General features: G+C 51.7%; 5 protein-coding genes across 5 annotated transcripts; all 5 read left to right on the forward strand.

Annotated features, from left to right (window-relative positions):
* Positions 1-963: 963 nt before the first annotated feature.
* LOC309875176 (feather keratin 1-like) lies at positions 964-1,269 on the forward strand (the record flags this gene model as incomplete). Its single annotated transcript, XM_082754319.1, has 1 exon — positions 964-1,269. The coding sequence occupies one exon, from the start codon at positions 964-966 to the stop codon at positions 1,267-1,269; it is 306 nt and encodes a 101-aa protein (XP_082610445.1).
* A 5,316-nt stretch (positions 1,270-6,585) lies between these two features.
* LOC309875458 (feather keratin 1-like) lies at positions 6,586-6,891 on the forward strand (the record flags this gene model as incomplete). The annotated part of the gene is made up of 1 exon (XM_082754875.1): positions 6,586-6,891. The coding sequence occupies one exon, from the start codon at positions 6,586-6,588 to the stop codon at positions 6,889-6,891; it is 306 nt and encodes a 101-aa protein (XP_082611001.1).
* Positions 6,892-11,358: 4,467 nt separating this feature from the next.
* On the forward strand, positions 11,359-11,679 carry LOC309875457 (feather keratin 1-like; the record flags this gene model as incomplete). Its single annotated transcript, XM_082754874.1, has 1 exon — positions 11,359-11,679. One exon carries the CDS (start codon positions 11,359-11,361, stop codon positions 11,677-11,679), a length of 321 nt encoding a protein of 106 aa, XP_082611000.1.
* A 2,903-nt stretch (positions 11,680-14,582) lies between these two features.
* On the forward strand, positions 14,583-14,951 carry LOC309875738 (feather keratin 1-like; the record flags this gene model as incomplete). The annotated part of the gene is made up of 1 exon (XM_082755411.1): positions 14,583-14,951. The coding sequence occupies one exon, from the start codon at positions 14,583-14,585 to the stop codon at positions 14,949-14,951; it is 369 nt and encodes a 122-aa protein (XP_082611537.1).
* A 2,814-nt stretch (positions 14,952-17,765) lies between these two features.
* Positions 17,766-18,086, forward strand: LOC309875739 (feather keratin 1-like; the record flags this gene model as incomplete). Its single annotated transcript, XM_082755412.1, has 1 exon — positions 17,766-18,086. One exon carries the CDS (start codon positions 17,766-17,768, stop codon positions 18,084-18,086), a length of 321 nt encoding a protein of 106 aa, XP_082611538.1.
* Between the last annotated feature and the right edge of the window lie 9,725 nt (positions 18,087-27,811).

Below are 27,811 nucleotides of genomic sequence, written 5' to 3' on the forward strand. Positions count from 1 at the left end.
GGACTCCCAATGCAATTAGTCTTGTCAGCACTGAGACAGACCCGCGACTCCAACACCCTGCTATGCAAACACCTCTTCTCTGCCTCTTTGGACTGCGGCCCCAGGGACAAGACAGGGGTCTTGCTCCCATACACTTGCTCCCACATACAGCCTCTACGTGCAAGATGGCCACCAACCACCAATGAAGCACACCCAACGGGAAAGACAAGGGCTAAACGCAGGCTGGTGAGTTGGGATGAAGGCACAGAGGGACTGAATGTGATGCAAGTGGTAGCGAATCACTCCCAGCATACCTGAGAAACACTGGCCAACCTACTGTGGATGCCAACAAGGAGGGCTTCCTCCTCACAACAAAGCCAACGACCACACCTCACGAGTGCCAAACTATGACTTCATGGACAACAACGCACCTCTCCCATGTCTTGAATGCAACATCTATCCACCCCTACATGAACCTTCAAAAGCTATCCTTCGGTCTTTAATACTCTCACTTGAAATGTTCCGCCCCTTCCAATATCCTCAACAGGAAGAAATGGAGGCAGAACATTGTGGGGAGATCACACCCCACCTCATTACTTGCCAGGCTTAGGCATGTAAGAGCAGCTCATACCAAATACTGTCATGCGCAAAGGCTCTCTCGCCTCGTGGATACTCAGGGACCAGCATAAAAGCCGGCCCTGCGCCTCTCACCCTCACACACTCCTGCCGAAGCCTTCTCCCCTGCACCCAACAAGGTGAGTCTGAACTCTGCTCCGCTCCTTCACCCACAACACCTTGCCCATCTCTCCACAAACCTTCTGTCCCCAGCCTCAACAGCCCTTCCACCTTCCAACCACCAGGCTCTCCATAGCCCCACTCTGGGCCTTTCCACTCCCTTGGCCCCCCCCAGCACAGCTCTTCATGCCACCAACACCCTCCGCCTTCACAACACCCTCTCTTCCAGGGACCCTCCACAACACAGACATGTCCTGCTACGACATCTGCCGCCCCTGCGGACCCACCCCGCTGGCTAACAGCTGCAACGAGCCCTGTGTCAGGCAGTGCGAGGACTCCCACGTCGTCATCCAGCCTCCTACCGTGCTGGTCACCCTGCCAGGACCCATCCTCAGCTCCTTCCCCCAGAACACCGCCGTTGGATCCTCCGCATCAGCTGCCGTGGGCAGCAACCTCAGCGCCCAGGGAGTGCCCATCTCCTCTGGTGGCTTTGGAGGCTTTGGCCTGGGAGGCTTGGGCTGCATCTCTGGCGGAAGAGCCTGCTACCCCTGCTAAGGTCCCATGCCAATATTTCTGACAGTAGCCTCCAACACCATGCCAGCCAGCTCTCGGTCTGAGGACCCAATTCCGTGCTGTCCATGGAATACGAGCTGACAAGCCACAGCTCGTCATTCCATGGCACAACAGAACAAGCAAGCAAGGTATTGGACAGCCCTTGCTGTCAGGAAACATGGCCAACATATCTCCTTCTTTCTTCCTCTTTCTTCTTTCCATAGCACCACCACCTACGGCCACTACCTACAGCTGCAATGCCTTGCTCACTAGCACAATCCCTCCGGAAACCTTCAGGGGCTGCTCCCACTATGGGGTAGGGAGACCTGAGGGCTCTGGGAAAATCTGCTCTACGCAAGGACATTGGCTGGTAGTCACCCTCCAGGCACCTCAGAATGTGCAACTTCCACTTGACGTACCCTCTGTTTCATGTTTTCCTCAATAAAATCAATCTGCATCCCATATCCTGAAAGCCTCGTCTTCCTTTCTTCTCCCAACGCTCTTCCAACTTCACCCGACAGAAAGAAAAAAAAAGCAGGGCTCAAGTGGCCATCAGGGCCCAAGCCTGGTGGTATACAAATAGCGTTTGGAAAACGCTCTTACATAGCTCCTTCTGACTGAAGTAGAAAGACATGATGGGCCACTCAGCAGGTCCTTAACTGACTACATGATCACATTCCAAGAGTTGCGCTCAAGAGCTTGGTGCCCAGCTGGAGACAAGGGAGGCATGGTGTCCCTTTAGGGTCTCTCTTAAGGCCTGTATTATTTAACACGTCTGTCACACAAACACCTCACATATGGTACAAGACTCCTCGTGGATTGTGGATGCGCCTTTGCATTGTCACTGACCCACTGGCTCATTAGCTCCACAACCACAGCTATTTCTTTCAAGGCATGAACCAGAGAAGCAAGGACGTGGGCTATTCCATGATGTTTGGAAACATGGCCCACTTACATTCTACCATTCTCCCACTTCTTTCCTTGGCTTGCACTGTCTCCTACATGCAGTACGCTCTGCTGCTATGATGTGCTCACAAGCCAAACACCACTGCCAAACACCACCAGGGATCTACTCCCTCTCCGCTGCTCCCATCACAGGGCAGGAAGTTCTCCGTGCTCCGGGAAAACCTTCTGCGCACAAGAGTGAGATTTTGGTCACCCTACCTGCATCCAAGACCCCCAGGGACTGTTCCACTTGATGCTCCTTCCTTTCCATGCACTTTCCTCAATAAAAGTCTCAAGCCTGCCAGCCTGACACAACTTCTCTTCCCTTCTTCCCACTTCCCTCACCACAAGGCCAAAGCTCAAGAGGTCATCGGGATAGATCAAAAAGGGCAAAAACACCTTAAAATATATCACCCAAGAACTTCAAGTGACCAAACACGGGCTTCATCATGCTAAGGCTCTTCTCCCCATGCCTTCTGAAACCATTTCCCCTCATTAGCACACACTACCACTGCTTTCTTCTCTACTATGATCCTACACTGTCACAACAAACACTATCTCAGAATGATATAGTCAGGAAGGACATCTTGACACCAGGTAGGGCAACAGCTGTGGTCAAGAACGGTCAGCAAGCTGTCCAGGACCATGTGCAGTGGCATGCTGCCTCTTTTCAGACCACCCCACTGTTTGTTTGTGTAACCTGTACTTGTCAGCTTCTCTGCAAGCGTGTCATGGGAGCAAGCATCAAAGTCTTTCCTAAAGGTAAGGTAAGCAACAGCTGTTGCTCTCCCCTTGTGCACCCAGCAGGTCACTTCAACGTAGACGACACTGAGAAGGCTCCAGTATGATCTGCTCTTCATAGATCCATGCTGACTACTCCCCATCTCTTTCTTGCCATTCATGTGCTTGTCGTGTGCTTTCCAGGAGGATTTCTTTCAGAACCTTCCCAGTGACGCATGACAGACCGAACAGCCTGCAGAGTTGTGGTGGTTTTAGCGTGCTGGGCAGCTAAACCCCACAACCGCTCTCTCACTCCCCCTCCTTTAGATGAGGAGGGGGAGAAGTAAAGCAAAGAACAACTCACGGGTTGAGATAAGGATAATTTAATTAAAGGGAAATAATTATAATAATTAAATAAAGACTACCATGAACTAAACAATCTAACTAAGGGGAAATAAAAAGGGAAAGGGGAAAAGGGAGGGGAAAAGGAAAAATAAAAAGAAGGGAGGAAAACAAACAAGCAAAATAAATGAAGGCTATATGGAAGTGCAGAGGAAAGAAATTACTCTCTACTTCCCACAAATGAGCGATGATTGACCACGTCCTTGAAGCAAGGCCTCAACGCACGCAGCCGGTGTTCGAGAGGAGGACCGACGTTTCCCAACGAAAGCCCACCCCTCCCCTCTTCTTCCTGTTTCCACCTTTTATTGCTGAGTGTGACATCACATGGTATGGAATATCCCTTTGATTGGTTTAGGTCAGCTGCCCTAGTGATGTTTCTCTCCTCACTTTTTGCCCACCCCCTCGGAGGGTTAGAGAAAGGCCCAATGCTGTGCCACTGCTGCTCAGCAGTAGACACAACACTGGTGTGATAACACTGCTGTTCCAGCTACAAGTACAGAGTACGGCACTGTATGGGCTGCTGCCGGGAAAGTTAACATTCCAGCCAGACCCAGTACAAGAGTCCCAGTCCTTCCTTCTCCTGCTTCTTGAACATAGGAGTGGGGTGAGTTTCATCGAGTTTCCAGGTCCTGTCCCAGTTGCCATAACCTTTCAAAGATAATTGAAAATGGCCTTGCACAGACATCAGCCAGAACCCTCACCTTCCTTGGGTGCAGCCCATCAGATCCTGATTACTTCTGCATATCCAGATGCACAACCTACCCATCTGCCTCTGCAAGAAGCTCTGCTCACCTGAGAGACAGCCTGCAAAACACTCAGCTCAGCTGCCCTCAGGCAGGCCTTGCCATCATTCCTCCCTTTGGAATGCAAACACCAGCGCAAGGTCTACTAATCTAGATGCCTCCAGCTCCCCTCTGAAATATCCAAATCCTCTTTCTGACCATCAAACATGGGGCAGAAAAATCGCTGTCACCTTGACACTCACCCTAAAGAAGACCCCCAACACCTGGGTCCCCAGCTAGCCCTTCCCCACAGTTCCACTCCCTCAGCCCCTCATGAGTCTCAAGATATCTTGCTTGCATCCCCAATCAACCCAAGGGGCCCCTATCAAGCAGTGTGTTGGGCCAAAGCCTAGCCTGGGAACATGCTGGCATCAGCAAAGGGAAGCGCTACGGAGTGGCCAAAGCAAGTCTTTGAGAAGAATGGCAGGACTGCTGACATCAAAGGGCTTGCGAGCTCAGTACCAGGCCGCAGGGGACAACAGCCTGCTCTCACAAACAGCCCTCTCCTGCCTGCTTGGGCAGCCACCCACAGGGATGGCCCCAGGTTTGCACAAGACAAAGCAGGCAGCTTCCTTTCTCCCACCTACAACCTTCCAAGCACCACGGCCACCAAGCCACCGATACAGCACACCCAACGGGAAAGACAAGGGTAAAGACTGGCTTAGCGAGTTGTTAGAAAGGCAGGGAGGCAGGAAATGTGATGGAATCATGGAATCCCAGAATAGAACAAGTTGTGAGGGACCCACAAGGAACATTGCGTCCAACTCGTGGCTCCACACAGGACTACCCAAAAATCAAACTGCATTTCTGAGAGTGTTGTCTTGTGCTGCAGCAGGCTTGATGCTGTGGTGGTTTCCATGGGGAACCTGCACAACCACCCTCTCAGGAAATAGGCTTTCCCTAATATCCAAGCTGAACCTGCCCTGACACAGCTTCAGGCTGTTCCCTCAGGCCCCACTGCTGCTCACCAGACAGAAGAGATCAGCGCCTGTCCTCCGCTGCCCTTGTGAGGAAGCTGTAAGCTCTGGTCAGGTCTCCTCCGATCTGGGCTCAACAAACCAAGGGGCTACAGCCACTCCTCATACATCCTGCCCTCTAAACCCTTCACCATCTCTGTACTTCTCCTTTTGACAGTCTAAGAGTTTTGTGTCGTTAGATTGCGGTGACCAATTCTGTACACAGCATTTGAGGGAAGGCCGCACCAGTGCGCAGTAGAGTGGGACAATCACTTCCTTTGACAAGCTAACAATGCTGTGCTTGATGTAACCCAGGAAACGGGGGGAACTTTGGGCTGCCAGGGCACCCTGTTGACTCTCAGTCCACTTGCTGTCAACCAGAACTCCCATGTTCTTTCATGCTGGGCCGTTCTCCAGCCTCTCCTCCCCCAGTCTGGACATAGATCCAGGGTTGCCCTGTCTCAGATGGGGAATTCGCCAGTTGCCCTTGTTAAATTTCATGCTGTTGCTCATAGCCCGGCCCTCTAATTTCTCAACATCTATGTGCGAGGCTTCTCTGCCCAAAATGGAGCCCTCAGGAACCCCCATAGTGACTCCCTGCCAGGCACAGGTAACCCCATTTACAACTACACTTTGAGTCTGACCAATCAGCCAACTGCTCAACCATCTCATTAGATATTAGTCTATCTTTATGCCTGACTTTGTCCAGAAGGATATTCTGAGGAACTTAATCAAATCTCTGCTGAACTCCTAAGAGATTACACCTACTGGTGGCTACACATTATAAATGAGAGGGGTAACATCATCATAAATAAGTATTCCTGTGCCTCATGCCCAGCACATCTGGGAAGCCCAGACCAGCCTGCTATATGGCTATGCCAGCAAATAGGGCCCCCTCCTCACAACAATGCCGCCGCAAACCACACCAAATGAGTGACATGCCATGACCACACTTCATGACACCCCACCTCTCCCATGCTTTGGCCACGTCTGCTGACTGCCCTCAAATGCACTCTCCATGCAAATCCATCCAAAGAGCCACTCTCACTTAAAAGATGCCGCCAAGGCCAAATAGACATGTCCTCAACAGGAGGAAATGAAAAGTGTGGGAAGGGCAACACACCCCACTTCATTACTTGCCAGGCTTTGGAATGCAAGAGCAGTTCATGCCAAATGTTTTCATGCGCCAAGACTCACCCTGCGGCCAATCAAGGAGCAGCATAAAAGCCGGCCCTGCACCTTGCACCCTCACACACTCCACCAGACGCCTTCTCCCCTGTGACCAACAAGGTGAGCCTGAACCCCGACCCCCTCCTTTACCCACCCCACCGGCCCTATCTCTCCACTTGCCCGCTGTCTCCACACTTAGCAGCCCTTCCACCTCCCCAACACCATGCTCCCCACAAACACAGGTCTCCCCACTCTCTTGGCCTTCCCCACCACCACTCCTCATGCCCCCAATACCCTCCACGTTCCCAACACCCTCTCTTCCAGGGACCCTCCACAACACAGACATGTCCTGCTACGACATCTGCCGCCCCTGCGGACCCACCCCGCTGGCTAACAGCTGCAACGAGCCCTGTGTCAGGCAGTGCGAGGACTCCCGCGTCGTCATCCAGCCTCCTGCCGTGCTGGTCACCCTGCCAGGACCCATCCTCAGCTCCTTCCCCCAGAACACTGCCGTTGGATCCTCCGCATCAGCTGCCGTGGGCAGCAACCTCAGCGCCCAGGGAGTGCCCATCTCCTCTGGAGGCTTTGGAGGCTTTGGCCTTGGAGGCCTGGGCTGCATCTCTGGTGGAAGAGCCTGCTACCCCTGCTAAGGACCCATGCCAACACCGCTGACAGAAGACTGCAACACTATGCAAGCCAGAACTCCGACTGAGGATTCACCTCTGCACTGTTCGAGGCACATGGGCTCACCAGCCACGGCTCTTCTTCTCATGGCACTCCACACTCTAGCAGGGAAGGGGGCCAGTCCGTGCTGCCTGGACACATGGCTCACGGACAGCCCATCCTCTCTCATTTCCTTCTACTCCTACCACCATCTTCCATGTCCACTACTCTCCCCTGCAATGGCTTGCTCACAGCCACAAACCCACCCAGCACCTTCCATGTGTTGATTCTGTTACAGTGGAGGAAGACCTTGGGGCTCTGGGAAAATCTTTTGTACCATGGGACACAGCCTGATGGTTGCACTACTTGCACCGCAGAAAAGGTCCATTCTGCTCTCATACCTTTGCACTCTTTTTCCACAATAAAGTTCTTGTGCATGTCAGCCTGTGATGTCTCCTCTTCCTTTCTGCTCCCAACACTCTTTCTAATTCACTCAACATTAAGCAGGGCTCGGCAGGCGAGCAGGGCCCAAGTCTGTTGTTGTTCAAGGAGCTTCTGGACAGCACTCATACGTATAGCGTTGATTAAAACAAGAAGAGTCATAGATTTGACAGAAGGACCACATAGCATAAAACGCATTGGCTGGATGAGCACATTCAAGGAGAAGCAGCCAACATCCCTATGCCCAGGTAAAGACCAGGTGTAGTGGGTTTACGTGGCAAGGTTTTGGTAGCATGGAGCCATAGGGGTGGTTTCTGTGAGAAAGATCTAGAAGCTGCCCCATGTTTGGGAAGGGCCCCATTGTTTTCCAGATCCGAGCCAATAAGCAATGTTGTTTTGCGCCTCTGTGAGAGCATATTTAAGACAGGGAAAAAACGCTGCGCCACGCAGCAGCCGGGAGAGTCAAGGGAATGAGAGAACAGCCTTGCACCAAGGTCAGTGTAGAAGGAGGGGGAGAGGTGCTCCAGGCGCCGGAGCAGAAGTCCCCTGCGGCCTGTGGTGAGGACCATGGTGAAGCAGGATGTCCCCCTGCAGCCCATGGAGTACCACGGTGGAGCAGTGTTCCACGCTGCAGCCCGTGGAGGAGACCACGGTGGAGCAGGTGGCCCTGCACTGATGGAGGCTGCCGCCTGTGGAAGACCCCTGCCGGAGCAGATTCCGGGCCGGACCTGTAGCCCGTGGAGAGGAGCCCACGCAGGAGCAGGTGATCTGGCAGGAGCTGCTGCCCGTAGGGGAGCCAGGTTGGAGCAGTTTTCTCCTGAGGGATGGACCCCGTGGTACGGACCCATATCTGGAGCAGTTCTGGAAGAGCTGCTGCCTGTGGGAAGCCCACGCCGGATCAGTTCATCAAGGACTGCATCCCGTGGGTGGGACCCCACAGCACAGGGGACGAGAGTGACCGAGAAGGAGCGGCAGAGAAGAAGTGCTGTAGACTGACCATAACCCCCATTCCCCGTTCCCCTGCGCCGCTCGGGGGGAGGAGGTGGAAGAGGGTGGATGGGGGGGGAAGGTGCTTTTGTTTTTTTTTTCCTTTGTTTTCTCACTTCTCTCGCTTGTTAGTTGTAGGCAATAAATCTTACTATCTCCTTATGCCGAGTCTGTTTTGCCCGTTACAATAATTATTGCGTGATTTTCTCGTCCTTATCTCAATCCTTGAGCCCTTTTCACATATTTTCTCCCCATTCCTCTTTGAGGAGGGGGAGTGAGAGAGCGGCTGTGGTGGAGCTCGGCTGCCCACTCGAGCGGAACCACGACACCAGGGTGGAGTGTTATCTCACGGGAGTCTGTCCTGGGACCAGTTTTATTTCACCTCCTCATCCCTGACATACACGGTGGGATTGAGCGGGCCCTCGGCAAGTTTGTGCATGGCACCAAGCTCAGTGGGGTGGCCGACACCTTAGAGGAAAGGATTGCCAGCTACAAACACAGGCTGAGAGAGCCGGGCTTGGTCAGCCTGGGGAAGAGAAGGCTCCAGGACATGGTATAGAGGCCCTCTAGTACTTAGAAGAGGCTACAGGAAAGGTGGGGAGGAACTCTTTATCAGGGCGTGTAGTGATATGACAAGTGTTAACAGCTTTAAACTAAAAGAGAGTAGATTTAGATTAGATATAAGGAAGAAATTCTTCACCCTGGGGATGGTGAGCTAAAGGGACACAAGAGCTCTCCTACCAACTATGTCACTGACAACAGCAGCAATGGGCTGCTGCTGTTCTTCTGGCATGTGACACAAGCCCTTCACTTGCCCAACCAAAGGTCTGGGCTAGCTAAGGGACTTCTGCATGGGTCAGAAGTCAGCACACACTGAGTAACTCTCTTTCCCATCAGGATTTTCTGGCCACCACCCCTGACAAATACCATCAAGACACTGCAATCATTTTCATGGCCTGAGGGTTGTACTTCTGGGATGAGGCTGGATCTAGGGCTCACCAAATCCTCAACCCCAGCTCATTCTCAAAGAATCCTGTACTTTCTCAGTTTCTGAATGACCATGTCATTGGAGGGAGCATCAAAGCCTTTACTAAATGCAACATAAGCAACAGCTGCTGATCTTCCCTCATCTACCAGGAGAGTTATTTCAATGTGGAAGACACTGAAAAGGCCCAGGCATGACTTCAGTTCTCTAAATCCATGCTGAATACTCCCCTTCGTGTTCCTTTCCTTTGTGTGCTTGGCAATGCTTCCCAAGAAGATTTACTTCTATACCTTCCCAGAGACTGATGGCAGGCCAACCAGCCTGCAGTTCCCCACACCTTCCTTCTCTATCTTGTTCAACACAGAAGTGGGATGAGTCTCTTGCAATCTTCAGGAACCCAGTTGCCATCAACTTTCAAAGAAAGCTGAAAGCCTTGTGAAGATATCAGCCAGGACTCTATGGTTGTTGTACCGTGGTGAGATAAAGGCAGCTAAACACCACAACCGCTCTCTCACCCCCCGTCCTTAGATGAGGATTGGAAGAAAAAAAGTAATTTACAACGCACAGGTTGAGATAATAATAATTTAATTAAAGGGGAAAATAATAATCATAATTATTAAGGAAAGATTATTATTAACTAAACAATTTAACTAAAGCGGAAAGAAAAGGAAAGTGAAAAAGGTAGGGGAAAAGAGAAAGAATCACAGAATCACAGAATTTCTAGGTTGGAAGAGACCTCAAGATCATCGAGTCCAACCTCTACCTAACGCTAACAATCCCCACTAAACCATATCCCTAAGCTCTACGTCTAAACGTCTTTAAGAAGGGAGTTAAAAAAATGAATGCTATGTGAAATGCAGAGGAAAGAAATTTTTCTCTACTTCCCTCAAATGAGCGATGCGTGACCACATCCTTGAAGCAAGGCCCCAATGCACATAGCCAATTTTCAGTAGGAGGACCGACATTTTCACAATGAGAACCCAGCCCTCCCCTCTTCTTCCTGTTTCCACCTTTCATTGCTGAGTGTGACATCATATGGTATGGAATATCCTTTTGGCTGGATGCCAAAAGGCTGCCCTGGATGCCATTTCAGCTGCCCTGGTGATGTTTCTCTTCTCACTTTTTTGCCCACCCCCTAGGAGGGTTAGAGAGAGTCCTGATGTGCCAGCACTGCTCCGCCGTAGACACAGCACTGGTGTGATAACACTGCTGTTCTAGCTACAAGTGCAGAGCACAGCACTGTATGGGCTGCTGCAGGGAAAGCTAATGTCCCAGCCAGACACAGTACAGACTCTCAGCATTTGTGGGTGCAACCTGACAGGTCCTGTGCACTTCAATACATCCAGTGGCACTTCCTCCCCATATTCCAGAGCAACATGCTCTACTCACTTGTTGGACAGACTGAAAAACACTCACCTTGGCTAACCAGTGGAATGCCTAGACTTTCACACACTTCAGAGTTTTAGATCACATGACACGGCACCTCAACCAGCCTTTGGACACAACATACACTTGACCTCACATGCAACTTTCAGAGAAACGCTCCAACCTCTAATTCTGTCACTTTGAAGGTGCCGCCAGGACCCAATACCATGTCCTCAACAGGAGGAAATGAAAAGGTCAAGTTGTGGGAAGGACACCACACCCCACCTCTTTACTTGCCAGGCTTTGTCATGTAAGAGCAGCTCACACCAAATGTTGTCATGCGTAGAGGCTCTCTCACCCTGCAGGCACTCACAGACCAGCATAAAAGCCGGCCGTGCACCTCGCTCCCTCACACACTCCACCAGACGCCTTCTCCCCTGTGACCAACAAGGTGAGCCTTAGCCCCGATCCCCTCCTTCTCCTGACCCATTGGAGCCACCTCTCCACACACCTTCTTTCCCCAGCCTCAGCAGCCCTTCCATCTCCCCACCACCATGCTCCCTAAAAAAAACAGACCTTCCTGTTCTCTTTGCCTTCCCGATCACTGCTCCTCACACCCAAAACACCCTCCGCCTTCCCAACACCCTCTCTTCCAGGCACCCTCCACAACACAGACATGTCCTGCTACAACCTCTGCAACCCCTGCGGACCCACCCCGCTGGCTAACAGCTGCAACGAGCCCTGTGTCAGGCAGTGCGAGGACTCCCACGTTGCCATCCAGCCTTCCACCGTGGTGGTCACCCTGCCAGGACCCATCCTCAGCTCCTTCCCCCAGAACACCGCCGTTGGATCCTCCGCATCAGCTGCCGTGGGCAGCAACCTCAGCGCCCAGGGAGTGCCCATCTCCTCCGGCGGCTTCGGAGGCTTTGGCCTTGGAGGCTATGGCTTGGGAGGCCTGGGCTGCTTCTCTGGCAGAAGAGCCTGCTACCCCTGCTAAGGACCCACGCCAACACCCCTGACAGCAGCTAACAATGCCCTGCAGCCAACTTCATCGACTGAGGATGCTCTGATCTCCATGCTCTGGGAGTACCTTCCACACAAAATGCATAGCTGCTGATGGTCACTCTGCTTCCACCTCTGACCAGGGCCCTGCTGCTTGTGCTCCTTCCTTTTCATGAGTCTTCCTCAATAAAGTTCTAATGCATGCCAGCCTGACACTCCTCCTTTCTTCACACAACAATCTTCATTCAAAAGGACTTGGACAGGCTGGAGAAGCAGGCCCATGTGAACCACATGAGGTTCAACAAGTCCAAGTGCAAGGTGCTGCCACTGTTTCAAGGCATTCCCAGACAGGAGTACAGACTGGGAGAAGAACTCATTGAGAGCAGCCCTGCAGAGAAGGACTTGGGTTGCTCTGGTGGATGAAAGGCTCAACAGGATCCAGCAATGTAAGCCTGCAGCCCAGAAGGCCAACTGCATGCAGTGCTGCATCAACAGAGCAGTAACCAGCATAGTGAGGGAGTTGATTGTCCCCCTCTTTTCTGTCCTCATGAGGCTCCACTTTGACCAGCTCTCCTATGAAAGAAGGCTCAGAGAACTGGGGATGTTCAGCCTGGAGAAGTGAAGGCTCTGCGGAGACTTCCTTGAGATCTTCCAGTACTTAAAGGGGTGTTCTTAAAAAGATGGAGAATATCTCTTTACTCATGTAGATAGTGATAGTTGAAGGGGTAATCGTCTTAAACTAAAAGAGGATAGATTTAGACTAGACATTAGGAGGAAATTCTTCAGGTTGAGGGTGATGAGGCACTGGAACAGGTTGTCAAGACAAGTAAAATGATCCTTAAAGTTCCTTCCAAGGTGAGACAGTCCATGACTCTATGATGATTCCCACCTCACCCTGTATAAGAACACGGTTCAAGATCAGGTCTAAAAGTGCCACAAGACCGCCCCTGTTGTGCTGTTTTTACATTGCAAGGTTTTGGTAGTGGGGACTACAGAGGTGGCCTCTGTGAGAAGAATCCAGCAGCTGCCCCACGTTTGATAAGGGCCTTTTTCAGCCATCTACAAAGGGACCTGCTGCTGCATAGAGCCGAGCCAATAATCGATGTTGTTTGTGCCTCTCTGATCCTCCACCTTCACAACAAACACTATCACAGAGTCCTACATATAGGTAGGACGTCAGTCACTTCTACGTAGAAGATGCTGTGTAGGCACACATGGGATATGCTCTCTATAAATCCATGCTGACTACTCTCCATCACTTTTCCATACTTGAGAATACATTCAGGGAGGATTTCCTCAGAACCTTCCCAGAGGCTGATATCAGGCTGACCAGGCTGCAGTTTCCCAGAAATTCCTCCTTCAACTGTTCTTGAACAAAAGAGTGGGATGAGTCTCTTCCAGTTTTCAGGAACCTCTCCCAGTCACCATGACCTTTCAAAGATAACTGAAACTGCTATTGCAAACATATCAGGTGGGACATTCAGCATTTTCAGGTGTAGCCCGTTGGGTCCCACGTACTCCTGCAAACCCAGCCACACAGACTCCCCAGAATCCTCATCAACAAGCTCCAATGGGACAGCCCACAAAACAGTCACCTTGGCAGATCAGGGGCTGCACTTGCCATCCCCCCACTCCTCAGAATGTAACCACGACCACTGGGGCCTCAGGTCCACAGCCACAAGCAGCATGCACACCACCAGCTCGCCTCTGAAACGTCCACAGTGTATGAGTCAACACTGAAAAACATACACAGAAATAGGATTCCCCCTTGACACTCACCTCAAAGAACACCCCAGTGCTTTGGGCCCAGACCTTCTGGACACTCCCACATGTCTGACCCTGCCCCTCACAAATCTCACAGCCTCTCCCAGGCCTCAACAGACAGCCCAAGGGATTCCCACCAAACTCCATTAGGCCAAAGCCCTTGCTGTCAAGGTGCTGGCCACAGAAAAGGAAGCTCAATGGAGGTGCCAATGCAACCCGTGAAGAAGCGTGGCAGGACTCCCAATGCAATTAGTCTTGTCAGCCCTGAGACAGACCCGCGACTCCAACACCCTGCTATGCAAACACCTCTTCTCTGCCTCTTTGGACTGCGGCCCCAGGGACAAGACAGGGGTCTTGCTCCCATACATTTGCTCCCACATACAGCCTCTACGTGCAAGATGGCCACCAACCACCAATGAAGCACACCCAACGGGAAAGACAAGGGCTAAACGCAGGCTGGTGAGTTGGGATGAAGGCACAGAGGGACTGAATGTGATGCAAGTGGTAGCGAATCACTCCCAGCATACCTGAGAAACACTGGCCAACCTACTGTGGATGCCAACAAGGAGGGCTTCCTCCTCACAACAAAGCCAACGACCACACCTCACGAGTGCCAAACTATGACTTCATGGACAACAACGCACCTCTCCCATGTCTTGAATGCAACATCTATCCACCCCTACATGAACCTTCAAAAGCTATCCTTCGGTTTTTAATACTCTCACTTGAAATGTTCCGCCCCTTCCAATATCCTCAACAGGAAGAAATGGAGGCAGAACATTGTGGGGAGATCACACCCCACCTCATTACTTGAGGGGTTGTGGCATGTAAGAGCGGCTCACGCCAAATACTGTCATGCGCAAAGGCTCTCTCGCCTCGTGGATACTTGGGGATCTGCATAAAAGCTGGCCCTGCGCCTCTCACCCTCACACACTCCTGCCGAAGCCTTCTCCCCTGCACCCAACAAGGTGAGTCTGAACTCTGCTCCGCTCCTTCACCCACAACACCTTGCCCATCTCTCCACAAAACTTCTGTCCCCAGCCTCAACAGCCCTTCCACCTCCCAACCACCAGGCTCTCCATAGCCCCACTCTGGGCCTTTCCACTCCTTTGGCCTACCCCAGCACAGCTCTTCATGCCACCAACACCCTCCGCCTTCCCAACACCCTCTCTTCCAGGGACCCTCCACACCACAGACATGTCCTGCTACGACATCTGCCGCCCCTGCGGACCCACCCCGCTGGCTAACAGCTGCAACGAGCCCTGTGTCAGGCAGTGCGAGGCCTCCCACGTCGTCATCCAGCCTCCTACCGTGCTGGTCACCCTGCCAGGACCCATCCTCAGCTCCTTCCCCCAGAACACCGCCGTTGGATCCTCCGCATCAGCTGCTGTGGGCAGCAACCTCAGTTCCCAGGGAGTGCCCATCTCCTCTGGTGGCTTTGGAGGCTTTGGCCTTGGAGGCCTGGGCTGCATCTCTGGTGGAAGAGCCTGCTACCCCTGCTAAGGGTCCCATGCCAATATTCCTGACAGTAGCCTCCAACACCATGCCAGCCAGCTCTCGGTCTGAGGACCCAATTCCGTGCTGTCCATGGCGTACGAGCTGACAAGCCACAGCTCGTCATTCCATGGCACAGCAAAGCAAGCAAGCAAGGAAGGGGACAGCCCTTGCTGTCAGGAAACATGGCCAACATACCTCCTTCTTTCTTCCTCTTTTTCCTTTCCATAGCACCACCACCTACGGCCACTACCTATGGCTGCAATGCCTTGCTCACTAGCACAATCCCTCCGGAAACCTTCAGGGGCTGCTCCCACCATGGGGTAGGGATTCCTGAGGACTCTGGGAAAATCTGCTGTATGCAAGGACATAGGTTAGTGGTCACCCTCCAGCCACTTCAGAATGTGCATCTCCCACATGACTTTCCCTCTGTTTCATGTTTTCCTCAATAAAATGAATCTGCATCCCAAATCCTGAGATGCCTCTTTATTATTTCTTCTCCCAACGCTTTTCCAAATTCACGCGACAAAAAGAACAAAAACAAGGGCTCAAGTGGCCATCAGGCCCCAAGCCTCTTGGTGTTCAAGAAGTATTTGGACAATGCTCTTACATATCTCCTAGGCACTAAAATGGAAAGACATGATGGGCCACTCAGCAGATAAGGAATTGACTGCACGGTCACATTCCAAGAGTTGCACTCAACAGCTCCGTTCCCAGGTGGGGACCAGGGAGGATTGGTGTCCTTCTGGGGTCTCTATAGAGGCTAGTATTATTTCACTGAGCTGTCCCTCACACGGACAGCACACATATGTTGCAAGACTCTGGTGGATGTGGATGCATCTTTGTGCCGTCGCTGACCCACAAGCTCTCAAGCATGCCGGCCTGACGTGCTTCCTCTTCCCTTCTTCTTCCCACTTCCCTCAGCACAAAGGCAAAGCTCTAGAGGTCATCAGGATAGGTTGAAAAGGGCCACAACACTTTAAAACACATCACGCAAGTCCTACAAGTGACCAAACACAAGCTTCATCATTCTAAAGCCCTTCTGCCCATGCCTTCTGAAACAATTTCCCCTCATTAGCACACCCTACAGCTGCTTTCTTTTGCACCAAGATTGTACACAGTGACCGATCACAAAGTGACCAGCCTGCAGTTCCCCACACCTTTCTTCTGCATCTGTTGAACATCGCAGTGGGATGAACCTCTTCCAGTCTTCAGGAACCTCATCACAGTCTACAACTTCCTCGTAAGGAGTTGTCAAGAGGCAGGAGACCTTTTCTCCATTAACACTAGTGACAGGACCCGTGGGAACGGGGTTAAGCTGAGGCAGGGGAAATTTAGGCTGGACGTCAGGAGGGGGTTCTTCACAGAGAGGGTGGTTGCACACTGGAACAGGCTCCCCAGGGAAGTGGTCACTGCACCGATCCTGTCTGAATTTAAGAAGAGATTGGACTGTGAACTTAGGCACATGGTCTGAACTTTTGGGTAGACCTGTGCGGTGTCAAGAGTTGGACTTGATGATCCTTAAGGGTCCCTTCCAACTCAGGATATTCTATGATTCTATGATAACCCAGTTGCCATCAACTTTCAAAGAAAGATGAAAGTAGCCTTCTGAAGATATCTGCCAGGACTCTCAGCATTTCTAGGTGCAACCTGACAGGTCCTGTGCACTTCAGTACATCCAGTGGCACAGCTTCTCCATCTTCCTTGGCAACGTGCACTACTCCCCTGAGAGACAGCCCACGAAACACTCACCTTGGTTAACCAGAGGAAGGCCTTGATGTTCATTCACCCTTTGCAGGTTTTGCTCGCATGCCTCCAGTTTCTCACTGAAAAGTCCAAATCATCTTCCAGAAAATTACACACTGGGCAGAGAAATTGGTTTCCCCCTTGACATAAATCCCAAACATCATCCCCAGTTATATGATGGCTACCAGCTGGCCCTTTCTCATAGTCCATCTTGTCCTCTGCCTTTCATGAACCTCAGGGCCGCTCACAGACCACACCACCCAGCCCAAGAAATCCCATCAAGCAGAGTGTCAAGCATTGTCTTCTCTGGGGACTTCAGCTTTGGAGGAAAAGGGGAAACATGGAAAAGGGAGGAAACATTGCCAGGGTAGGATCTACTCATCTCTTGTTCCTTCTTTTCATAGCATCTTCTTCTATGCCCAATGCTCTCCACTCCAATGACTTGCCTACAGCCACAAAGCCCAGTGTGGCTGGGCCACACCACATGAATGCCACGCAAAGACCTCACTCAAGACACCACACCTCAACCAGTCTTTGGACACAACATACACCTGACCTCACATGCAACTTTCAGAGAAACGCTCCAGCCTCTAATTCTGTCACTTTGAAGGTGCCGCCAGGACCCAATACCATGTCTTCAACAGGAGGAAATGAGGTCAAGTTGTGGGAATGACACCATACCCCACCTCATTACTTGCCAGGCTTTGGCATGCAAGAGCAATTCACGCCAAATCTTGTCATGCGCAGAGGCTCTCTCACCCCGCGGGCACTCACGGACCAACATAAAAGCCGGCCGTGCACCTCGCTCCCTCACACACTCCACCAGACGCCTTCTCCCCTGTGACCAACAAGGTGAGCCTTAGCCCCGATCCCCTCCTTCTCTTGACCCATTGGAGCGACCTCTCCACACATCTTCTGTCCCCAGCCTCAGCAGCCCTTCCATCTCCCCACCACCATGCTCCCTAAAAAAAACAGACCTTCCTGTTCTCTTTGCCTTCCCGATCACTGCTCCTCACACCCAAAACACCCTCCGCCTTCCCAACACCCTCTCTTCCAGGCACCCTCCACAACACAGACATGTCCTGCTACAACCTCTGCAACCCCTGCGGACCCACCCCGCTGGCTAACAGCTGCAACGAGCCCTGTGTCAGGCAGTGCGAGGACTCCCACGTGGCCATCCAGCCTTCCACCGTAGTGGTCACCCTGCCAGGACCCATCCTCAGCTCCTTCCCCCAGAACACCGCCGTTGGATCCTCCGCATCAGCTGCCGTGGGCAGCAACCTCAGTTCCCAGGGAGTGCCCGTCTCCTCTGGGGGATTCGGAGGCTTTGGCCTTGGAGGCTATGGCTTGGGAGGCCTGGGCTGCTTCTCTGGCAGAAGAGCCTGCTACCCCTGCTAAGGACCCACGCCAACACCCCTGACAGCAGCTAACAATGCCCTGCAACCAACTTCATGGACTGAGGATGCTCTGCTGCTTGTGCACCTTCCTTTTCATGAGTCTTCCTCAATAAAGTTCTAATGCATGCCAGCCTGACACTCTTCCTTTCTTCACACAACAATCTTCATCCAATGGAACCTGGACGGGCTGGAGAAGCAGGCCCATGTGAACCACATGAGGTTCAACAAGTCCAAGTGCAAGGTGCTGCACCTGGTTCGGGGCAATCCCAGACAGGAGTACAGACTGGGAGAAGAACTCATTGAGAGCAGCCCCGCAGAGAAGGACTTGGGTTGTTCTGCTGGATGAAAGGCTCAACAGGATCCAGCAATGTACGCCTGCAGCCCAGAAGGCCAACTGCATGCAGTGCTGCATCAACAGAGCAGTAACCAGCATAGTGAGGGAGTTGATTGTCCCCCTCTTTTCTGTCCTCATGAGGCTCCACTTTGACCAGCTCTCCTATGAAAGAAGGCTCAGAGAGCTGGGGATGTTCAGCCTGGAGAAGTGAAGGCTCTGCGGAGGCTTCCTTGAGGTCTTTCAATAGTTAAAGGGGTCTTCACAAAGGATGGAGAATGTCTCTTTACTCGTGTAGATAATGATAGTTGAAGGGGTAATGTTCTTCAACTGAAAGAGGATAGTTTTAGCCTAGACATTAGGAGGAAATTCTTCAGTGTGAGGGTGGTAAGGCACTGGAACAGGTTGTCAAGACAAGACTTTGAATGCCCCGTCCCTGGAGGAGTTCAAGGCCAGCCTGGACTGGGCCTTGTCCTACATGATCTGTTGGGTGACATCTCTTCCTACGGCAGAAGGCTGGAGTCAGATGATCCTTAAAATTCCTTCCAAGGTGAGCCATTCAATGATGATTCCTTCTTGACCCTGTTTAAGTACATAGTTCTAGATCAGGTCGAAAAGTGCCACAAGACCTCCCCTGTTATGCTGTTTTTACATTGCAAGGTTTTGGTAGTGGGGACTACAGAGGTGGCCTCTGTGAGAAGAATCCAGCAGCTGCCCCACGTTTGATAAGGGCCTTTTTCAGCCATCTACAAAGGGACCTGATGCTGCATACTGCCGAGCCAATAATCAATGTGGTTTGTGCCTCTCTGATCCTCCACCTTCACAACAAACACTATCACAGAGTCCTACATATAGGTAGGCCATCAGTCACTTCTACGTAGAAGATGCTGTGTAGGCACACATGGGATATGCTCTCTAAAAATCCATGCTGACTACGCTCCATCACGTTTCCGTACTTGAGAATACATTCAGGGAGGATTTCCTCAGAACCTTCCCAGAGGCTGATATCAGGCTGACAAGGCTGCAGTTTCCCAGATATTCATTCCTTCATCTGTTCTTGAACAAAAGAGTGGGATGAGTCTCTTCCAGTTTTCAGGAACCTCTCCCAGTCACCATGACCTTTCAAAAATAACTGAAACTGCTATTGCAAACATATCACCTGGGACATTCAACATTTGCAGGTGTAGCCCGAAGGGTCTCACGTACTCCTGCATAACCAGATACACAGACTCCCCAGCATCTTCGTCAACAAGCTGCAGTGGGAAATCCTTCAAAACAGTCACCTTGGCAGATCAGGGGCTGCACTTGCCATTCCCCACTCCTCAGAATGCAACCACGACCACTGGGGCCTCAGGTCCACAGCCACAAGCAGCATGCACACCTCCAGCTCCCCTCTGAAACGTCCACATTGTATGTGTCAACACTGAAAACCATGCACAGAAATAGGATTCCCCCTTGACACTCACCTCAAAGAACACCCCAGTGCTTTGGGCCCAGACCTTCTGGACACTCCCACATGTCTGACCCTGCCCCTCACAAATCTCACAGCCTCTCCCAGGCCTCAACAGACAGCCCAAGGGATTCCCACCAAACTCCATTAGGCCAAAGCCCTTGCTGTCAAGGTGCTGGCCACAGAAAAGGAAGCTCAATGGAGGTGCCAATGCAACCCGTGAAGAAGCGTGGCAGGACTCCCAATGCAATTAGTCTTGTCAGCACTGAGACAGACCCGCGACTCCAACACCCTGCTATGCAAACACCTCTTCTCTGCCTCTTTGGACTGCGGCCCCAGGGACAAGACAGGGGTCTTGCTCCCATACACTTGCTCCCACATACAGCCTCTACGTGCAAGATGGCCACCAACCACCAATGAAGCACACCCAACGGGAAAGACAAGGGCTAAACGCAGGCTGGTGAGTTGGGATGAAGGCACAGAGGGACTGAATGTGATGCAAGTGGTAGCGAATCACTCCCAGCATACCTGAGAAACACTGGCCAATCTACTGTGGATGCCAACAAGGAGGGCTTCCTCCTCACAACAAAGCCAACGACCACACCTCACGAGTGCCAAACTATGACTTCATGGACAACAACGCACCTCTCCCATGTCTTGAATGCAACATCTATCCACCCCTACATGAACCTTCAAATGCTATCCTTCGGTCTTTAATACTCTCACTTGAAATGTTCCGCCCCTTCCAATATCCTCAACAGGAAGAAATGGAGGCAGAACATTGTGGGGAGATCACACCCCACCTCATTACTTGCCAGGCTTAGGCATGTAAGAGCAGCTCATACCAAATACTGTCATGCGCAAAGGCTCTCTCGCCTCGTGGATACTCAGGGACCAGCATAAAAGCCGGCCCTGCGCCTCTCACCCTCACACACTCCTGCCGAAGCCTTCTCCCCTGCACCCAACAAGGTGAGTCTGAACTCTGCTCCGCTCCTTCACCCACAACACCTTGCCCATCTCTCCACAAAACTTCTGTCCCCAGCCTCAACAGCCCTTCCACCTCCCAACCACCAGGCTCCCCATAGCCCCACTCTGGGCCTTTCCACTCCCTTGGCCTCCCCCAGCACAGCTCTTCAAGCAAAGAACACCCTCCGCCTTACTAACACCCTCTCTTCCAGGGACCCTCCACAACACAGACATGTCCTGCTACGACATCTGCCGCCCCTGCGGACCCACCCCGCTGGCTAACAGCTGCAACGAGCCCTGTGTCAGGCAGTGCGAGGCCTCCCACGTCGTCATCCAGCCTCCTACCGTGCTGGTCACCCTGCCAGGACCCATCCTCAGCTCCTTCCCCCAGAACACCGCCGTTGGATCCTCCGCATCAGCTGCTGTGGGCAGCAACCTCAGTTCCCAGGGAGTGCCCATCTCCTCCGGTGGCTTCGGAGGCTTTGGCCTGGGAGGCCTGGGCTGCATCTCTGGTGGAAGAGCCTGCTACCCCTGCTAAGGTCGCATGCCAATATTCCTGACAGTAGCCTCCAACACCATGCCAGCCAGCTCTCGGTCTGAGGACCCAATTCCGTGCTGTCCATGGAATACTAGCTGACAAGCCACAGCTCGTCATTCCATGGCACAACAAAGCAAGCAAACAAGGTATTGGACAGCCCTTACTGTCAGGAAACATGGCCAACATACCTCCTTCTTTCTTCCTCTTTCTTCTTTCCATAGAACCACCTCCTACGGCCACTACCTACAGCTGCAATGCCTTGCTCACTAGCACAATCCCTCCGGAAACCTTCAGGGGCTACTCCCACCATGGGGTAGGGAGACCTAAGCGCTCTGGGAAAATCTGCTCTACGCAAGGACATTGGCTGGTGGTCACCCTCCAGGCACCTCAGAATGTGCAACTTCCACTTGACGTACCCTCTGTTTCATGTTTTCCTCAATAAAATCAATCTGCATCCCATATCCTGAAAGCCTCGTCTTCCTTTCTTCTCCCAACGCTCTTCCAACTTCACTTGACAGAAAGAAAAAAAAGCAGGGCTTAAGTGGCCATCAGGGCCCAAGCCTGGTGGTATACAAATAGTGTTTGGAAAACGCTCTTACATAGCTCCTTCCTGCTGAAGTGGAAAGACATGATGGGCCACTCGGCAGATCCTTAACTGGCTGCATGATCACATTCCAAGAGTTGCGCTCAAGAGCTTGGTGCCCAGCTGGAGACAAGGGAGGCATGGTGTCACTTTAGGGTCTCTCTTAAGGCCTGTATTATTTAACACTTCTGTCACACAAACACCTCACATATGGTACAAGACTCCTCATGCATTGTAGATGCGCCTTTGCATTGTCACTGACCCACTGGGTCATCAGCTCCACAACCACAGATATTTCTTTCAAGGCATGAACCAGAGAAGCAAGGACGTGGGCTATTCTGTGATTCTTGGACACATGGCCCACTTACATTCTACCATTCTCCTACTTCTTTCCTTGGCTTGCACTGTCTCCTATGTCCAGTTCTCTCTGCTGCTACAACATGCTCACGAGCCAACCACCACCAGGGATCAACTCCCTCTCTGCTGCTTGCTTCCGTCATAGGGCATGAAGTTCTCTGTGCTCTGGAAAAGTCTCCCGCACACAATGATGAGATTTTCGTCACCCTACCTGCATCCAAGACCCCCAGGGGCTGTTCCACTTGATGCTCCTTCCTTTCCATGCACTTTCCTCAATAAAAGTCTCTGCCAATAATCGATGTTGTTTGTGCCTCTCTGATCCTCCACCTTCACAACAAGCACTATCACAGAGTCCTACATATAGGTAGGACGTCAGTCACTTCTACGTAGAAGATGCTGTGTAGGCACACATGGGATATGCTCTCTAAAAATCCATGCTGACTACGCTCCATCACGTTTCCGTACTTGAGAATACATTCAGGGAGGATTTCCTCAGAACCTTCCCAGGGACTGATGTCAGGCTGACCAGGCTGCAGTTTCCCAGAAATTCCTCCTTCAACTTTTCTTGAACAAAAGAGTGGGATGAGTCTCTTCCAGTTTTCAGGAACCTCTCCCAGTCACCATGACCTTTCAAAAATAACTGAAACTGCTATTGCAAACATATCACCTGGGACATTCAGCGTTTGCACGTGTAGCCCATTGGGTCCCACGTACTCCTGTATAACCAGTTACACAGACTCCCCAGCATCTTCGTCAACAAGCTGCAGTGGAAACCCTTCAAAACAGTCACCTTGGCAGATCAGGGGCTGCACTTGCCATTCCCCACTCCTCAGAATGCAACCACGACCACTGGGGCCTCAGGTCCACAGCCACAAGCAGCATGCACACCTCCAGCTCCCCTCTGAAAAATCCACATTGTATGTGTCAACACTGAAAACCATGCACAGAAATAGGATTCCCCCTTGACACTCACCTCAAAGAACACCCCAGCACTTTGGGCCCAGACCTTCTGGACACTCCCACATGTCTGTCCCTGCCCCTCACAAATCTCACAGCCTCCACCAGGCCTCAACAGACAGCCTAAGGGATTCCCACCAAACTGCATTAGGCCAAAGCCCTTGCTCTCAATGTGCTGGCCACAGAAAAGGGAGCATTATGGAGTTGCCAACGCAACCCTTTAGGAAGCATGGCAGGGCTCCCAACACACTTAGTCTTGTCAGCCCTGAGACAGGCCTGCGACTACAACACCCTGCTATGCAAACACCTCTTCTCTGCCTCTTTGGACTGCGGCCCCAGGGACAAGACAGGGGTCTTGCTCCCATACACTTGCTCCCACATACAGCCTCTATGTGCAAGATGGCCACCAAGCCACCAATGTAGCACACCCAACGGGAAAGACAAGGGCTAAACGCAGGCTGGTGAGTTGGGATAAAGGCATGGAGGAAGTGAATGTGATGCAAGTGGTAGCGCATCACGCCCAGCATACCTGAGAAACACTGGCCAACCTACTGTGGATGCCAACAAGGGGGACCTCCTCATCACTACAAAGCCAACGACCACACCTCATAAGTGCCAAACTATGACCTCATGGACAACAACGCACCTCTCCCATGTCTTCAATGCAACATCTATCCACCCCTACATGAATCTTCAAAAGCTATCCTTCGGTCTTTAATACTCTCACTTGAAATGTTCCGCCACTTCCAACATCCTCAACAGGAAGAAATGGAGGCAGAACACTGTGGGGAGATCACACCCCACCTCATTACTTGAGAGGTTTTTGGCATGTAAGAGCAGCTCACGCCAAATGCTGTCATGCGCAAAGGGTTTCTTGCTCCGCAGACTCTCGGGAACAAGCATAAAAGCCGGCCCTGCGCCTCTCACCCTCACACACTCCTGCCGAAGCCTTCTCCCCTGCACCCAACAAGGTGAGTCTGAACTCTGCTCCGCTCCTTCACCCACCGCACCTGGCCCATCTCTCCACAAACCTTCTCTCCCCAACCTCAGCAGCCCTTCCACCTCCCAACCACCAGGCTCCCCATAGCCCCACTCTGGGCCTTTCCACTCCCTTGAACTCCCCCAGCACAGCTCTTCAAGCAACGAACACCCTCCGCCTTACTAACACCCTCTCTTCCAGGCACCCTCCACAACACAGACATGTCCTGCTACGACATCTGCTGCCCCTGCGGACCCACCCCGCTGGCTAACAGCTGCAACGAGCCCTGTGTCAGGCAGTGCGAGGCCTCCCACGTCGTCATCCAGCCTCCTACCGTGCTGGTCACCCTGCCAGGACCCATCCTCAGCTCCTTCCCCCAGAACACCGCCGTTGGATCCTCCGCATCAGCTGCTGTGGGCAGCAACCTCAGTTCCCAGGGAGTGCCCATCTCCTCCGGTGGCTTTGGAGGCTTTGGCCTGGGAGGCCTGGGCTGCATCTCTGGTGGAAGAGCCTGCTACCCCTGCTAAGGTCGCATGCCAATATTCCTGACAGTAGCCTCCAACACCATGCCAGCCAGCTCTCGGTCTGAGGACCCAATTCCATGCTGTCCATGGAATACGAGCTGACAAACCCACAGCTCGTCATTCCATGGCACAACAGAACAAGCAAGCAAGGTATTGGACAGCCCTTGCTGTCAGGAAACATGGCCAACATATCTCCTTCTTTCTTCCTCTTTCTTCTTTGCATAGAACCACCTCCTACGGCCACTACCTACAGCTGCAATGCCTTGCTCACTAGCACAATCCCTCAGGAAACCTTCAGGGGCTGCTCCCACCATGGGGTGGGGAGACCTGAGGGCTCTGGGAAAATCTGCTCTACGCAAGGACATTGGCTGGTGGTCACCCTCCAGGCACCTCAGAATGTGCAACTTCCACTTGACGTACTCTCTGTTTCATGTTTTCCTCAATAAAATCAATCTGCATCCCATATCCTGAAAGCCTCGTCTTCCTTTCTTCTCCCAATGCTCTTCCAACTTCACCCGACAGAAAGAAAAAAAAAGCAGGGCTCAAGTGGCCATCAGGGCCCAAGCCTGGTGGTATACAAATAGTGTTTGGAAAACGCTCTTACATAGCTCCTTCCTGCTGAAGTGGAAAGACATGATGGGCCACTCGGCAGGTCCTTAACTGGCTGCATGATCACATTCCAAGAGTTGCGCTCAAGAGCTTGGTGCCCAGCTGGAGACAAGGGAGGCATGGTGTCCCTTTAGGGTCTCTCTTAAGGCCTGTATTATTTAACACTTCTGTCACACAAACACCTCACATATGGTACAAGACTCGTCGTGGATTGTGGATGCAACTTTGCGTTGTCACTGACCCACTGGGTCATTAGCTCCACAACCACAGATATTTCTTTCAAGGCATGAACCAGAGAAGCAAGGACGTGGGCTATTCTGCGATTCTTGGACACATGGCCCACTTACATTCTACCATTCTCCCACTTCTTTCCTTGACTTGCACTGTCTCCTATGTCCAGTTCTCTCTGCTGCTACGATGTGCTCACGAGCCAAACACCACCAGGGATCGACTCTCTCTCTGCTGCTTCCGTCATAGGGCATGAAGTTCTCCGTGCTCCGGAAAAGTCTGCCGCACACAAGGATGAGATTTTGGTCACCCTACCTGCATCCAAGACCCCCAGGGACTGTTCCACTTGATGCTCCTTCCTTTCCATGCACTTTCCTCAATAAAAGTCTCAAGCCTGCCAGCCTGACGCACCTCCTCTTCTCTTCATCTTCCCACTTCCCACAGTACAAACCAAAGATCAAGAGGTCATCGGCGTACGTCAAAAAGGACCACAACACCTTAAAATACATCACCTAAAACCTACAAGTGCCCAAACAGAAGCTTCATCATGCTAAGGCTCTTCTAACCACGCCCTCTCAAAAAATTTCCCCTCTTTAGCACAACCTACCACTGCTTTCTTCTCTACTATGATCCTACACTGTCACAACAAACACTATCTCAGAATGATATAGTCAGGAAGGAACCTCTTGACACCAGGTAGGGCAACAGCTGTTGTCAAGGACGGTCAGGAGGCTCTCCAGGACCATGTGCTGTGGCATGCAGCCACTTTTCAGACCACCCCACTGTTTGTTTGTGTAACCTGTACTTGTCAGCTTCTCTGCAAGCGTGTCACGGGAGCAAGCATCAAAGCCTTTCCGAAAGGTAAGGTAAGCAACAGCTGTTGCTGTCCCCTTGTGCACCCAGCAGGTCACTTCCATGAAGAAGACACTGAGAAGGCTCCAGTATGATCTGCTCTTTGTAGATCAATGCTGACTACTCCCCATCTCTTTCTTATCATTCATGTGCTTGTGGTATGCTTTCCAGGAGGAGTTCTTTCAGAACCTTCCCAGTGATGCATGACAGACCGACCAGCCTGCAGAGTCCCAGACCTTCCTTCTCCAGCTTGTTGAACATCACAGTGGGATGAACCTCTTCCAGTCTTCAGGAACCCAGTTGCCATCAACTTTCAAAGAAAGATGAAAGTAGCCTTGTGAAGATATCAGCCAGCATTCTTAGCATTTGTGGGTGCAACCTGACAGGTCCTATGCACTTCAGAACATCCCGTGGCACATCTTCTCCATCTTCCTCAGCAACATGCACTACTCACCTGAGAGACAGCCTGCGAAACACTCACCTTGCCTAGCACTGGAAGGCCTTGATATCCACCCCGTCTTCTGAGTTGCAGATTGTGAAATGTGTTCATCTGATTCGTGTCAATATGGAACAATGCTAGGGCTGCATGGTATGCTGAATGTGGCCTTCTGCCTTAAATACCCTTGTATAACCACAAGTCTAAGAAAAACAGAGTGGTTAATGTATATAGTTCTTGTATCTTGCAAAGGAATGTTTTAGCAATTCCTGTCAATAGATGTTTGAAGGGAAATCTATTTGTGGGCTTCTCCTTGAAGTCTCTGATATCTGGGGGGGTTTCAGAATAAGTGCTATTATGACTATTGCATGGGACACTATGCAAGTCTGCTGTTATCTGGCCAGGAGATTAAGAAGAAGGGGAAAGCTGAGGGACGACTAAAAAACAAAGCTTGCAGGGGACGCTGCACAAGTCTCTGACATACAGCCAAGTTGGACAAAGGAGAAGGACAAGAAAACAAAAGCCTGGGAGGAAGACTATGAGCCTTCAGCACGAGAGACACCCAGAGACCTCAGAGGGACCACCGGAGACTGATACGCATGCTCCAGTTGGAGGGTTTGGATTCCGGAAACTAATTAATAACCCTGCTTTTTTCTAGAAGTAGTAATGAATATGTGTTAGCCTTGGAGCATAAAATTCATCTGCTTGATGTAACTGGCGTGGGTCTTGGTGGAGCAGAGACTCCCGGCACACCCAGAGCTGTTTGCGTAGCTCTATTCCTTTAATAAATTGTAAACTTTGATTATAGTCCTATTTTGAAGACTGAGCCATTTATAACAAGATCATACAATTCCAGGTTTGTCTGAAATTTCCAAACCATCTTTCACAAAATCAAATGCTGGGCAGAGAAATAGGT

The sequence above is a fragment of the Aythya marila genome (genome assembly GCF_965140915.1).
Source record: "Aythya marila genome assembly, chromosome: 2".
Lineage (NCBI taxonomy): Eukaryota > Metazoa > Chordata > Aves > Anseriformes > Anatidae > Aythya > Aythya marila.